General features: G+C 38.6%; 1 protein-coding gene across 8 annotated transcripts in view; it reads left to right on the top strand.

Moving 5' to 3' along the window:
- GUCY1A1 (guanylate cyclase 1 soluble subunit alpha 1) overlaps positions 1-15,417 on the top strand; it is a 55,703-nt gene that overhangs the window by 29,890 nt on the left and 10,396 nt on the right. For all 8 annotated transcript variants that reach the window (XM_037125711.2, XM_037125708.2, XM_037125709.2 and 5 more), the window contains 5 exons: positions 3,118-3,179; positions 6,311-6,369; positions 7,665-8,374; positions 9,705-10,190; positions 13,067-13,210. In XM_037125711.2, the coding sequence (XP_036981606.2) occupies positions 3,118-3,179; positions 6,311-6,369; positions 7,665-8,374; positions 9,705-10,190; positions 13,067-13,210 (1,461 nt within the window). The remainder of the gene's footprint in view (positions 1-3,117; positions 3,180-6,310; positions 6,370-7,664; positions 8,375-9,704; positions 10,191-13,066; positions 13,211-15,417) is intronic.

Here is a 15,417-nt window from a genome sequence, read left to right as displayed (position 1 = left end):
TTACTTTGGGGGACAGGCAGTCCCTCCATGAATCAGAGATTCCATGATCCACAACCCTTCAGGGTCTAAGGATTGTGTATATAAGCAGAGTCCAATTCCCCAAAACTCAAAATAGAGGCTTTCCCAAGTAAAAGGGAGTTTGAGTGCGGGGCAAGTAAAGATCTACCGGAGACTACCATGTCTACTGCATATTTGTGTGTGTTGGATTATAGGGGATTAATTTTAAAGGAAATATTTATTTTAGCCCTAAAATTCCATACTAAACTGAAGATCAATATACAGAATTGTTGGGATGTGTAGCATCTGACTGACCCGCCTAGAGTCTTGTCGTGGCTGATTGTACATCATGAGGCCCTGACATTGGCTGTGGATGACAGGTCTCACTCATAGTTGAGTCCTGCCCATCACACTATGGGCTTGTGTCACCCCAGTATCTGGACTCAGGATATATTACAGGAGCTACAGGGCCAAAGCAGGAAACTATGCCCAACAGCCTTTACAGATAAACGTTTTGCCAGAAAAGTTTGTGGGTTTGGTTTTGTTTTGTTTCTTTGAACTTAATAATACTTTTCCGGAGAAGAAATGGTATATTATGAAAATAGCTACAAAAGTCTGTTAACTCATCATTATCACTAGATTATACTACTAAAGCTTTCCTAGGACTTGAGCACCTTTGTCTTTTTAGAAAATCAAGTTCTGATTTAAAATGGAAAGTCAGGAATACCACCAACCCCAGGAGTGGGGACATGGACCATTTCTCCTCCTCCTTACAATGACAGCATTTACATCACATGGAAAGGACTAGAAAAAAAGTTCCTGTTGAGTGTGGGAAGGAAATAAGAGGCCAAGAAGGAGCTTGATTGCAAAGGGTAGAAGAGTGTGTTGGTTTAATCAGGAAGATAAGGACGGAGAGAATGTCTCCAGTAGCATTCAGGAGGAGGAAGAAAATACTATTTATTTTTATTTTTTTCAAGTATAGTTTATATTCAACATTATTTTGTGTTAGCTTGAGGTGTACAGTATAAAAAGGAAAAAATCTTCAGGTGCGGAATTGGATGGGTTTTCTTTTTTCATTGTCAGAAGTTTCTGGTCAGAGTAACAATTCATATACAAACAAACATAATTCAAATTATTTTAAATTAGAAACAATCTAAATTTATTTATAAGCAAGATAAAGAATTGCACCTCTGTACTTGGGTCTCTTGCTTCACTGGTATAATTTTGCAAATGAGGTCTTCATGTCTTTGAATGCTGATGGGGAGTATTATTTATTCATTCATTCATTCCACCAATATGTATTGAGAATCTCCTACGATCATGTACTGTTGTAGGGGCTGGACATAGTGGTGAACAATACAGGTATTCTCTGCCCTTTAGGAGATTCACCTCTAGTGAAGACAAATGATAATAATTAGGTCAGGTAGCAAACGCATGAAGCAAAAGTGAGAGCTTGTGAGCAAAGGCAATGATGTTCATTTTATTAATGAGCCCTTTGCCCATCTGTGTATGTTTTCAGGAATAAAGAACTCACAAAACCTATGCTTTCGTGAGTTTTAATCCACTTGATTATGCTGGTGTTATGAATGCGAGAGTAACTTCCAACCAAGTAAAAGGCCCCCAAGAAACTGAAGCTTTTCAGGCATCTGGGCTAATCCACTCCATTTAGAGTCTTCTAGTTAATGTCTCTCCTTCCTTAACATAAAAAGCCACAGAGAAGCATGCTCATTCTTTCCCTTCTGAACATGTTTCCCTCCTGCCAAGCGTCCCGCCCTCTGCCGTCATATAGGTCCCCAACTTTGCTTCCACTCTGCCCACCGATACGGCTCCGGCCAGCCTTTCTTTCATTCAGAAGCACACGTATCCTCCCTCTCCTTATCAGAACAGTCAGAAAAGTTGCTCTACATTGTAAACTTGTTTTCTTTTATTCTTTTTCAGCACTTGTGTTTTTTTCAGTGACGTTCAAATTTCTTTTATCAGCTCTATAATGCACATTAAAATGCAAAGTCCTTTTTGTAAGTTATTAGCTGAATTTCTTAAAACAGAAGCTTGGCCTAGTTTGCTGAACTCCACTGCCTGCCTGACTTGACCAGTGGAAACTCAGAAAGATATAAATAGTTCTTAAGGAGAAAGGAATTTACCAACTTGGAACATAGCCAGAAAATTCTTCACTTTTCTCTGGGTAAACTACAAAAAGAGTCAGCAGTTACGTACACCCATGTAGATACATAGAAGTTTTACATGGAAGGCAAAAGAATTAGCAGCACTGCTTACCAATGCTCCGCATCTCCTTATTAACGAGGGACAGCAAGCAGTTAAGAAAGATTCATAGATAGTCAGCAAGTATTTAAAATATGGTGGCTTATATGCAATACCTTACAGTATAGAAAAATTCATGAAATCCATAAAAAAGTAAAACTATAAGTGTTTGGTGAGGATTATTAGTTTAAAGAAAAAAAACATGAGTACAAATTAGGGAAAATCCAAGATATGTTTCAAATCAATGATCAGCTGATCTTTGTGACAGATTGTAATTAAGGAATGAAAAGAGGGGAAAGATAGAGACAGTGCCAGAGTTTTCTAGACCAGGAGATGTAAACGATACAGGAAACATAAATTTGCATTTGGAGTTAAGGGCAGAGAGTCACTGGCGTGGCTGGTGTAGAATTTGTGAAAGGTGTGGGGACCAGCTTGGCTGGAGCCATGCTGACATGGGGTCCTGGCAGCACACCCGAGGGGTTTCCTGGCCCAGAGGAAGTGATGCTCAGGACCCCCTCACGGGAGACCTGACGTTACCAAACCGGCGTCTTCTATTCAGATTCCAACTCACCTGACCTTGTTCTGTGGTTGTCAGTGAGAAGATCACCCAAGACCAAAGCTTGTGGTCCAGAACCCACATCCAAACTCAAATTAGTGTGAGCTCATTGTTTTTTCCCAAGTCCGAAAAACCCATGGAAAATCAATCCCACTTTCCAAAGTATAAATCCACAACACTTCTCATTGTGATAATAATGTATCTGCTTCTTTAGGAGAAACTTTCCAGACAAATGTTTAAAATATGTATCTTCAAGTACATTATTACTTAAGAGAATGTTTACAACTTTTCTTTTCGATTTTCAGTTTGAGCGTCTGAACCTTGCACTCCAGAGAACATTGGCAAAACACAAAATAAAAGAAAGCAGGTAAATTGAACCTCTTTAGTTGTATGAACTTCTTATTACCATCACCAATACCACCATCACTAAGCTCATGTTGATGTAAGGTGTTTAGAATTTGATAGGGGGTTAGGAAAAGGCAGACCTGAGTTTCCAACCTGGGCATTTCAGAGCCCATGATTTTAACCATGTTGCCATATCCTGCTGCTTTTAACAAGCTGCCAGAGGCCTCTTCTTGCCTCCTGAGGCATAATTTCTAAAGTACTTTACAGGGAAGGCATGGATACCAAACACTCAGGCACACTCCTTGCCCGAAAAACACTGCTAAAGGGTTGGAACAAGGTTCTGGAGTTCTCTCTTCCCCCACTTCGGCCCTTTTCCCCGGGTTAGACTTTTAGGTGCTGCATCAGGAGGAGATGAATGGGATAGAATGGGGGGTTGACTTGGGGCACTTGGAGCAGCGACTATTAATCCTCAGGGTAGTATTTCAGTTTCTTCACATCCTGTTTGGTTATGCTGGTGTGTGCACTGATATCAGTTATGTTTGCAGTTTTTTTCTTAACACTGTGTCTTTGAAATTTTCATTAAACTAGCTCTCCGCAGAGACTTCATATATAAGGTGATATTTAAAAACATTCTGATTTATAGCATCAATTTTTCAAATATATCTTGGCACAGTTATTGCTGGTAGATAACTGCATTTGGCCTTGTTTTTGATTCTGTGAAATCCCAAGAGTTATTTAATCCGCAAATGATAGAACATGTACTTGAGTTTAAATTTACAGAACTGAACATGGAAGTTTTGCAAACTGGTACCATTGTCAGAAATATTTTATAAATGCATTCATCTCCCTACTGCTCATGAGTGAATAATCTGTTTTGTGGGTTATCTGCGTGTAATTTTCCCTGCTGACTAACTGGCCCCAGACTGCAGGCAGTGAGCTGCCAAGCAGGGGTCACTGACGGGTTCAGAGGGAGAGAGTGTGAACCCCTGTGTCTGACAGGAGCTTTGTTTACATGAGCGATATGCTGAGCCTTCCAGAACACCTCTGACCTTCGTTCTCAGTCGGGTGATAAGATAACCCCAAGTCAGTGTAGCTGCGCTACTGTGTCTGTCTGCTGAGACCCTTGGCAGCCAGTTCCCACAAAATTTATTCTTAGGGCTTTGTGTTCTAAAATGTTTTTAAAGCTGGATGGATACAAACATTCCATTAGGATGTTTTCCCAGCAGTGTATCTCTTTTAAAAATCTCAAAACTCAAAAGATACATATTTTATTTGCAAATCTTGAAAAAAATCTTTAACCATTTCCTTGACTTCTTACAGAGCTGGTCATACTTTTAAATTGTCCTAGTGGTAATTATTCAGTTGTGGAAATAAGACGAGGGCCCTTTTTCTCTCATAAGAGTGCCCGTTGGTCTGCCAAATGGCTACTCTCTTCTTTGCCTCCTTAGATTCTTGGGTACGCTCTTTGTTTCTGGGTTCCCCCCATCTTTTTGTCAGGGTAACTGCCATTTTTACTATTCTCCTGTTGCCAATTGCTGAACATACCTTACTCCTTTTTGCAGACTACTTAGTATCTATGTAACTTGAAAAGAAAAATACTAATATGTTAAATAATAAACTGTCCCTAAATGGAAGACTGGAGTTCACCATCTATTCTTTAAGTGAATGAGTTTAAGTAGAATCATTCTGGTAACTCCCTGGGGTGGTTGCAGGTAGAGCCTTTGTTTTGTTTCTTTTTCTAGGACCTTTTGTTCACATTATCATGTGTATGGACTCATGGCTGATGTGTGTGTGTGTGTGTGTGTGTGTGTGTGTGTGTACTTGCTGGTACATATACTGACTGATAACTCCTTTTCTGAAGATAAAGATAGGGAACTTCTTTTGGATTACACTAAGAGCTATTTAACTCACTTTGCTCCTATCTCATATCATGGGTGCTGGAACTGGCAGAATTATAATTCTCTTAGAAGATTTGCTCTCATCCTTTACAAAAAATAGAAGTTATTTAAAAAGAAGCAAGTCTAAAGACTGACTAACGTAAAATAATAAACATCGAGGGGGTTAGTGATGAAAGGATAGACTACGGGTGGTGAGCAAACAACAGAGTAGACAGATGTTGTGAGGTATTATAAAGAAGTTCTATTCATCAGGGTGCTTGAGGGTCTCTAAAGTCAGCTAGATAATGCCATTGAGTGCTCCTCAACCCACTTAAATAAGAAAATATTTCCACCTGCTATTTTAAATAATTGTAAGCAATATACCTTTATGTGATAAAGTAGTGGATTAAGCAATTTTCCTTCTTGAAAATATTTTCTTTTGAAACTGCTCTACATGTATCAGGTTCTTGGAAGCCTGTTAAAAACTGTGGCTTTATGCCTGTTTGTGAACCTGGCTTGTCTCATGGCAAACTGAACCACAAGCAGAACTTGGGTATCCTTTACTTTGCTTCCAGAGTTTGGCAAAGTTGCTCATACTTGGTCATCACTATCAAGAATCATCACCAAAAGTTCAGCAGACATAAATCAGCAAGTTTTCTAGTTGAAATTATCAGAGCCTCTATCAGCCAAAATGTTTGCCATTATATTATCAACTTCTATGCTATAGAAACCAGTGCACTAAGTGAATAGATTTCTTTAGCCACTCAGTTTTATACAAGATCAAGGATAAAATTTAATGTAAAGATATCTGAGAGTTAAGTAGACCGGATTTATTGTGTATTTGCTTTAGAAAAAAATAAGGATACTTAAAAGTGGCATTTATTGATGTGTTGGTTTTTCTTCTTGACTGGGTTTTCAGAAAAACTCGAACCCCTTGATGTATATTCGGAAAAACTCTGGGCAGCTTTATCACTGTCCATTTCATATTCCTGGTTCCCTGCCAGTGTAGGTGGCCATGGCATTAGTCTAAGTGAAGTTCAGTTGAAAGGTAAGTACTTCATAAGAAATGCCGGAACACTTTGTATCGGGTATATTGGGGGTTTCCTAATGTTGTTCTGAGTTGTACACATCACTGCTCCTTTCCCACAAACTTGATAGTCAAGCTTTGCCTCTACAGAAAAGGTAATTGAAATGATTATTTGTCATAACTTGTTATAATATGAAGTATTAGCATTCATTTGTCAGTTTATAATTTAAGATATTGAAATAATTTCAGAAAATCTGTGGAAAGAGAAGACTTTGAAAAAATAATTGCAGACCAAGCACTTGCTGCAGGTAATATGAATGTTTAAGTATATGTGATTAGGAAATAATTATAATTTTAGAACTGCCATTTTACTAGTAAACTAATATTCTCTATTAGTAAAAAATACCTACTCGTGGAAGTTATATTTTCTCCTAAAATATTTATTTATATTTGCTAGTGAGTTCCAGTGTGAAGTGTTCAATGTATTGTATTAGCATAAAGGATAACTCTTTTCCATCCTATATATTTTTGTTTGATCTAAAATATTTCCTCTTCTTATGATGTTTATTTGCTGAGAATTAGATACGACTACAGGGAAATCTGACTCATAGACATTCACAACTTTGGTCTTGATGTCAACTAAGGATTCCTGGTTTGTGCAGGAAAAATACTCTTCAGCAAAGTAAAACAAAAACAAATTTAAAAGGCTCAAAACAATTATGGGAAAAGGGGTTACCGGTGTTTTCATATTGATACTTACTTTAGAAAGACAAGTAGATGAGTAAATTTGTTTTACTGTCCTTTCACGGTTTGAGTACATAGCCCAACAAATTAAGTTTTTCTAAAAGTGTAAGATACTAAGATTGTAATAATAACAATCCTGGTGAATACGGCTAATTATATTGAGCCCTCTTAGAAGCAGGTACTATTCTAAACATCTGCCCCACAAGTCACAGGAGTGCTATGAAAAGGGCACTCTTTCTTCCTCAGTTACAGATAAAAAAAATTGATGGTGCACAGAGTTTAAAGAATAAAGGAGGTTGGGGAAGAAGGTGTAGAAAGTAATATATTCCAAACACATATTCATTAGAGTAACATTAACCAATGAGGAGGATATTATACTCAGAGAAAATTGCTTTGTATTATCTCTTAAAAAATGATGAAGTTGAGTTTCGCGACCAGCGATTTCAAATTAATGCTTGTGTCTGAAGCTCATTCTCCTTGCAGGAGGCCCTGCAAGGGGGGTAGTGCCTCTCCGTGAGGACAGACTGGTTTTGTTGTTACTGAGGTGGAAGGGCTTTTCCTGAAAGGGACCTGGCCATGTAGTTCTACTTGCTCTTTTATAGCTAAGTTTTTTAGGGAGATAGAAGTTGTACATTAGACTCAATTGATCATTCTTTTTTAAATAAGTGATTTGGGATTTTTATTCAAAGTTATCAGAATTTTAGTAACTAATCTGTACAGATAATTTGAATATAGACGGTTAATTTGGATTGGGACTCTTATTATGATATATAAAAGGAACTAAATCATCAAATAAAACAATGTTGATAGTAGTAGTGACATCACAAACATGCCAGAAAATGTGAATCTGTGCTTTCAGGAGTTCCTGAGGAGATCATCAAAGAATCTCTCGGTGAAGAGCTTTTCAAAATATGTTATGAGGAAGATGAACACATCCTGGGTGTGGTTGGAGGGACCCTCAAAGATTTTTTAAACAGCTTTAGCACGCTCCTGAAACAGAGCAGCCCCTGCCAAGAACCAGAAAAGAAGGGCAGGCTGGAGGACGCGTCCATTCTCTGCCTGGATAAAGATCATGATTTCTTAAACGTTTACTATTTCTTTCCTAAGAGGACCACATCCTTGATTCTTCCCGGCATCATTAAGGCAGCAGCTCATATCTTGTACGAAACAGAAGTGGTAGTGTCGTTAATGCCTTCCTGTGTCCGTGATGACAGCAGTGAGTTCGTGAATCAGCCCTATTTGTTATACTCGGTTCACGTGAAAAGCACCAAACCATCCCTGTCCCCAGGCAAACCCCAGTCCTCACTGGTCATCCCGGTTTCTCTCTTCTGTAAGACATTTCCTTTCCATTTCATGTTTGACCACGACATGACAATTCTGCAATTTGGCAATGGGATCAGGAGGCTGATGAACAGGAGAGACTTCCAAGGAAAGCCTAATTTTGAAGAGTACTTTGAAATTCTGACTCCAAAAGTCAACCAGACGTTTAGCGGAATCATGACTATGTTGAATATGCAATTTGTGGTCCGAGTGAGAAGATGGGACAACTCTGTGAAGAAATCTTCAAGGGTAAGAGAAACATAGTAGAATTTTGAATATGAAATCAATTATTTCATATTCAGGACCAGGAACAAAAAACAAGGCACAAATACACATGTATTGCTTCAAATGTTTTGAGAAAACAATTCTAAAATACTTTTAAGGCTGGAATAAATTGAAAACAAGATTCTCTCTGCATGCACTTCTTCGTGACCCTTACTTCACAAGGATTCAATGAATGCAGTCTGCCTTTTAAAATCTTTATGAAGCATTTTATAACTAAATTATAAAAATATTTATATAAAATATTTTTTTCAATCATGAAATAATGGCCTTAATTTTCAATAAGAGATATTTTTCTTAACAAACACAAAAAACTACTTTTTTGTAAGGTCCAACTAAGTGGGTTTTTAATTTAATATGTAATAAACATGGAAGAAATCAATAACTGGTTTAATTGTTAAAGGATGGGTGGGGAAAATATTCTGTCACCTCATGGTAGAGGACTTTGGTAATCATTTACTCTTAGGATACAAAGTTTGCTAAATCACAGTTGATAGCACAGCAAAACTAATAGAGAGGATTAGAATGCATGTAAATTTTAGTCATGCATAACGTCGGCACACATACTGTTCCCCAAATTGCAAACAGCTTTATTATTTTTATCATAAAACATATAGGTAAATGTTTTCAAAAATTGGTAACTGTAGTAAAAAAAATCAAAGACATAACTTACGCGCATGTTGGTTTAAAACAAAAAAAGTACTATTTATAACTTCCATTTTATCACTAAAAACATTTTGGGCATCCTTCCATTAAATTAGATATAAGCCTATCTCACTTTTCAAAGGCTGCGTAGAAGCTCATTGTGAGGTTTTCCTCTGTTTAACCATCTCCTGTTGAAGGGCGTTGGGTTGCTTCCGACTCTTTGTGGCAGTGAACACACATGCACGTATCCACCCCTACTCATCTGCTTCAATTGTGTGATCCTGGGTGGTCTCTTGAAGCAACACCTTTCTTAGGCCTCCCTTGGAACAATTATTTCTCCTGGCTGCTACTGTCGGAAGAATGTAGTAAGTGGCAGCATGCCGCTTACTGAGAAAGCCTTGAAGAAAAGAATTATTTGCATTGTTTATTGAGAGTTAGGATTTATATGTAGAGTATACTCTTTGGATGCCTGCATTCATTTTAGAACAAATAGTAAGAACTGTAAGAATGCATATTGTTCTAGGTCAGCATGTAGAAAAAATCGAGTTGAATACAAAAGGATTATCACTGTATCTACTTCCTCTCCTTTTGTCTCAAAAAGGTGTTGGGAACTTGAGTAAACCACAGGAACTGGTTCTCCTTTGCTTCACAGGTTATGGACCTCAAAGGCCAAATGATCTACATCATTGAATCCAGTGTGATCTTGTTCTTGGGGTCTCCCTGTGTGGACAGATTAGAAGATTTTACAGGACGAGGGCTCTACCTCTCTGACATCCCGATTCACAATGCACTGAGAGATGTGGTCTTGATAGGAGAACAGGCTAGAGCTCAAGATGGCCTTAAGAAAAGGCTGGGAAAATTGAAGGCTACCCTTGAGCAAGCCCACCAAGCCCTGGAGGAGGAAAAGAAGAAGACAGTTGATCTCCTGTGCTCTATATTTCCCTCCGAGGTGGCGCAGCAGCTGTGGCAAGGGCAAGTGGTGCAAGCCAAGAAGTTCAATAACGTCACCATGCTCTTCTCAGACATTGTCGGGTTCACTGCCATCTGCTCCCAGTGCTCACCGCTGCAGGTCATCACCATGCTCAATGCTCTCTACACGCGCTTTGACCGGCAGTGCGGAGAGCTGGATGTCTACAAGGTAGGGCTGGAGTGGGGCAATGACCGTTTTTCCATGTAGAAGTCACTGAAAAAGCACAGCTAGGATCTGAGTGATAATGCAAACAAGAGGCTGTCTCAGCAGGGCCATCCTGGGAGTGAGTGTTGTGCATTAATCAAGGGGGTATCTGCCGGCCAGAAATAGCTCAGAATATGCTCAGAAACAGATAATGATAAGATGAAAAGACTGCCAAGTTGTCTTCTCAAGGCATAGGCACAGAATGGTGGGATGATGGACTGAGTGGGGAATGGGGTATAGGACCCATGATCAGGTGAAATTTATATATAAGTCAGTGAACCCTACACTTGACTATGAAAACTGAGTTATTAAGCATCATACAATTCAAAGTATGGCTTGTACAGGAAAAATGTTCCCTTTGTATCTATAAAAGTAAAGAAACGTGAGGATTATACAAATTGTATTTGAGTAGATTAATTCATACAGAGTCAACATGCTACTTTTTATGTGTCATGTTGATACATACAAAGTGTATCATGTTGGCCAGTTAGAAGAAATCCCAATTACCTACTTAAGGCATCATTGTGGAGTGGCCATGGGTAGAGAGAGAGGCCTGAATATAAGAGGTCTGTCTTCAAATTCTGTCTCTATGTAACATGCTTTGTAAGCTGAGGAAGTTAACCTTTCTCATTTCTGAAACAGAGAAAATATCCATCCAGAGGTTACTATTGCATGAACAACATAAATCATGTCCTGCAATCTTGCTGAACAAGCTTGTTGTACATGTCACGGTAAATAATATCTGTTTTTCATCAGGTAGTAGGATTGAGTGCCTAGGATGTAGCAGGCATCACTCCAGGCACTGGGGATGCACAGGATTGTCCCCAACCTGTAATAAGCTACTGTTCAATTGCAACTATTATCGAAAAGAGAACTCCTGAAGCGATTTCATGTTCTGACTGTTTTTTTTAAGAAGTAAAACATATTTTTTTACTGATTGAAAGTATTTTGCATTGTTTTAGACATGAGCATTAATAAGAGAGCGTGCTTCTCACTTGTGTGGCTTGAATCGTCTCCTAATCATCCACATAATCTGGAATTTTAGAGTTTAACTCAACACAAAATAGATGATTGAGGAGAAGACAAATTATTTATGGGAATATGAAAGCCCTTTTTAAAATCTAGATGCTGGAAGTTAAAAAAAACTTCCTTTTAAAAATTTCTAACAGGAAATTCCAGATAGAGCTGTGATCCCTTGGGACACAAATAGGTCCATGGATAATTACAGATAAAATAATTGGCTTTGGTTAGGTTAAGCTTGATGGCCTCTGGTGGAATTCAGTGTATTTATTTGTAGACAGTATCTATCTTGAGAATGTCTCCTTTCTCAGAATTGTGAGAAGGAATTCTTGCTGTTCTTTGGAAACTGCTCTGATTGATAGCAGAAGATGCTGTTCTCTTCTTCAGGCTGAAAAAACGTGGTTATTTCTGGCGAGTATTTAGAATCAAGCCTCCTGACTACTGGAGTTACAGCTCAAACCTGTCAATTGCCTTCCTTCCCAATCCTCATATCTGCCTTCTGTCCATTCATGATTTTTCATGAAAATACCTGGAGATGGCCATCAATGCATAAGGGTCTTCCCCATAAAATACATTTAAGATACACAGAACACAGTATCATAGGCTGACATAGAAGTGTCATGGCTTCCAAGCAATAGTCAAGTTTATTTATGCAGGGATCTGATCGTGCCTGGACTTTATTTAATTTTATTTTTTCTCTTTCAATTATTTTGTCATGTGTTCGCTTTAGTATTTATTTATTAATCATTTAAGCATATATCTATTGGTTATCTAGCATTTTCCAGCATGGGTGGCACAATGCTTGTGAGAAGAGTTGACATACATTCAGGGGGGTGTTGGTGGTGGCGATGACAAATGCTGTATTCCCATATGACATGATGAAGGCCCCATTTCACTCAAGTCTGTACAGAGGGTCATAATAGCACAGAGATTAGGCACCTGACTCCAAGTAGAGGTGAGGGTACAGCTTCTCCTAATTAGTAACATTTATTGAGCACCTGTGATATGTTAACCTCTCTGTTAAACACTTCTTATGCATTCACTGTTGAGAAAAATCTGATGGGAGGCATTGCTACCTGGTTCATTCATTGGTGAATATACCAGGCACTGGTGATGTAGGAGTTAATAGAACAGACAAACTCAGAGAGCTTACATTCTACTGGAGGAAAGAATGGCAATTAACAAATGAGTAAATTTATAGCATTTCATGTGGTGTAATATTCTGGAGGAAAATATAAAGCAAGTTGAGGGCAATTGTTATTTCATAGAGGGTGGCCTTTCTCCTAAAGTGATGTTTTATGGGGGCTGAAGGAAATGAGGAACAAACCAAGTGGTTGTCTGCAGTAATATTATTCCTGGCAAAGACCTAGCAAGTGAGAGCATGTTTGGTATGTGTGAAGGAAAACAGGAGAGGCCAGTGGCATTGAGGCAAAGTGAGCAATAGGGAGAATTACCAGGTAAAGTCAGCAATGAGCAGAGAGGCAGGTCAAGAAGAACTTTGGGCATGCTGTAAGGGTTTTGGCATTTATTCTGAGTGAAATTGCAAATTATTGTAGGTTTATGTATCTTTTCTTCCTCACTTCCATTTCTCCACCCTGGAAGTTTTGCATAAGAAGAATGAGATGATCTCATAAGTGACAATAAATATTCAGAGGAGAGGAAAAAGACAGCCATTACAATTTGGTGGATTTAAATTTGTTGGTAGCTTTTCACAGCCAGTATCACAGAGAACACCGATATTTTCACTATGTGATTCATAACTTCTGTTATATGTTATACACTGTGACTCTTCCTGAGCTTGAGAAATGTGTTATGTGTAGGTGGAGACCATTGGCGATGCCTATTGTGTGGCCGGGGGATTGCACAGAGAAAGTGATACCCATGCTGTTCAGATAGCGCTGATGGCCTTGAAGATGATGGAGCTCTCTGATGAAGTCATGTCTCCCCATGGAGAACCTATCAAGGTAAAGTGGATCATATCTTATTCAGGAAATGAGAGCAAATGCTTATTAGTTATCAAAAGAATGGTGTATTAGTCAGGGTTTAGTTGCTGAGAGCAAACTCTCTAACTTATTTAAGCAGGGAGAAATTTGCAACATGGTACTAAGTGGTTTAGAGAATCATGACAAGGACCAAAGAAGCTCTTGATAACTTGAGCTTTCAAAAGATGGCTCCTACAGCCAGAACCACCGCTTTTTCCTCAATCAGGAAGCCGGTTTCATGAGGAAAAGCTAGACTGCTATAGTCACAGTCAGGAAACTGTTGTGTTCTAAAAGCTGCTTCCTCTACTACTGGCCACAGAACAAAACCGCGCCAACTAATGTGAATCAGCCCCCTTGAAATCCTGCATCACGACCCCCATGAAATGAGTGACTGGAAGCTGGGCTTCCACTAAGCGCGCCACAGGAAACCCAATGGCTCCCACAGTTAGGCTCATACTCATAAGCATCACGATGAGTGTAGTCACAGCAGAAGTCCTGGCTTCCAAATCTCATGCAAGTGTAGCTGATTCACCCAACCTAATGCACCTATAAACTACCCGGGAGTTTGGGAAATGTAATTTTAATTTTCCAGTACTTGTAGGGGAGGACATCACAGTAGAGTAAATGTTGACTATTAATCCACCAGTGTTTTCCAGGACATAAAGTTTAAAAATGTTTTGATGAGTCAGATCCCAGAATATTTTATTGCAGAGGAGAAAATAAAATTAACACACAAAGGATTGCTTTAATCAGTAGAACATGAGCTGATTGTCTTTATTTATGGCACTGATAGTCAATATGTCACTTAATTTTTATAGGATAGGCCTCGATTGATGACCTAGAAATGGGCCTTTGAAGTGACATTGAATCTTGTCTGATATGCAATAAGATACATAGAGAAGAAAGAAAAGAAATGTAAAACAAAACTATAATATTTAGAATTTTAGTCTTGGTTCTCTTTAATGTTAATAGACACTGTACATGTAAGTCTTCATAATTGTTTTCTAAGTCTACCATCTTCCCAGTTCTAATTCAGGTGTGATACCCTTTTATATATTTAGTGCTGTAAAAATGCAAATCCTTTATTATGCGTGGATTCTGTGCATCAGAAATTTGATGAGGCATAGCAGGGATACCTCACCTCTGCTCACAGTATTTGGTATCTCAGCTGGGAAAACTCAAATAGTTGAGGGCATTTGGAGTAGTTCGATGTACCAGTTGGACCCATTCTAAGATGTCTGCTTCACTTATATGCCTGGTTCTTCATTGCAAATGGCTGAAAAGTTGGGCTCAGCTAGGACTGTCATCCACGTGCTTACATGCTGTGTAGCCTTTGAGTGGTCACACTTCTTACATGGTGGTTTACGTCCCAGGGAATAAGATTTGTGGGAGCTTCATGGCCTTTTATGACTTAGCTTTAGGAGACACACAGTGACACTTGCATTCTATTCTATTGGTCAAAGCAATCATAAGCCTGGGCAGAGAGGTAGCTAACAGGACATGTGCTTTAACTGCCTTGTGTGGATTTTTATAAGGGGAATGCATGTAGATATTAATCATGTGATAGAAAAATAGCAATGCTATGATAAATTTATCATATAGAAAGCTAGAACAACTAAGTGCAGAGAGAGAAACTGATTTAATCAGAAGAATTCCCAAAGAGAGCAAAAACTTCTCCATCTAAATGTATTTAACTTGTGGCTAATATAGGCAGACGATCTTTTTTCCTCATTTTTTTGTTTATATTGTTTTGTTATTGGACATGTAAAACCACATTCCTTTAAAGAAGAAAAAGCCCGATGCAATAAACATCTGTTTGCTGCTAGAAATAAAACTGGGACAAACAACAGGCTTTAAAAATAATCCAATTCTTCATTTTACAGGTGAACACATAGAGGGAAATAATGAGACTTACAGAAAGTCAGACTAATCATTTTAGTAGAGTTTGGTTTAAAATGCAGATTTTCTGATTCATAAGAGTGCTTTTGTTTGAAAATTTTGAAGAATTCAGGATTTGACACCTTATAAGAAAATAATTTGGAAAAGTTTCTAGCAGATATTAGAATGTAGCTATAACCCTGGCTTCCATGGGTGGCTCTGTGGATTGAGCACCGGCCTTCAAACTGAAAGGTTACTGGTTCAGTTCCCAGTTGGGGCACATGCCTGAGTTGTATGTGGTGTTGTGGGTG

Source organism: Artibeus jamaicensis, unplaced genomic scaffold (assembly GCF_021234435.1).
Source record: "Artibeus jamaicensis isolate MK-2021 breed Jamaican fruit bat unplaced genomic scaffold, CSHL_Jam_final scaffold_537, whole genome shotgun sequence".
Classification (NCBI taxonomy): Eukaryota; Metazoa; Chordata; class Mammalia; order Chiroptera; family Phyllostomidae; genus Artibeus; species Artibeus jamaicensis.
This window is presented reverse-complemented; position numbering and strand designations above follow the sequence as displayed.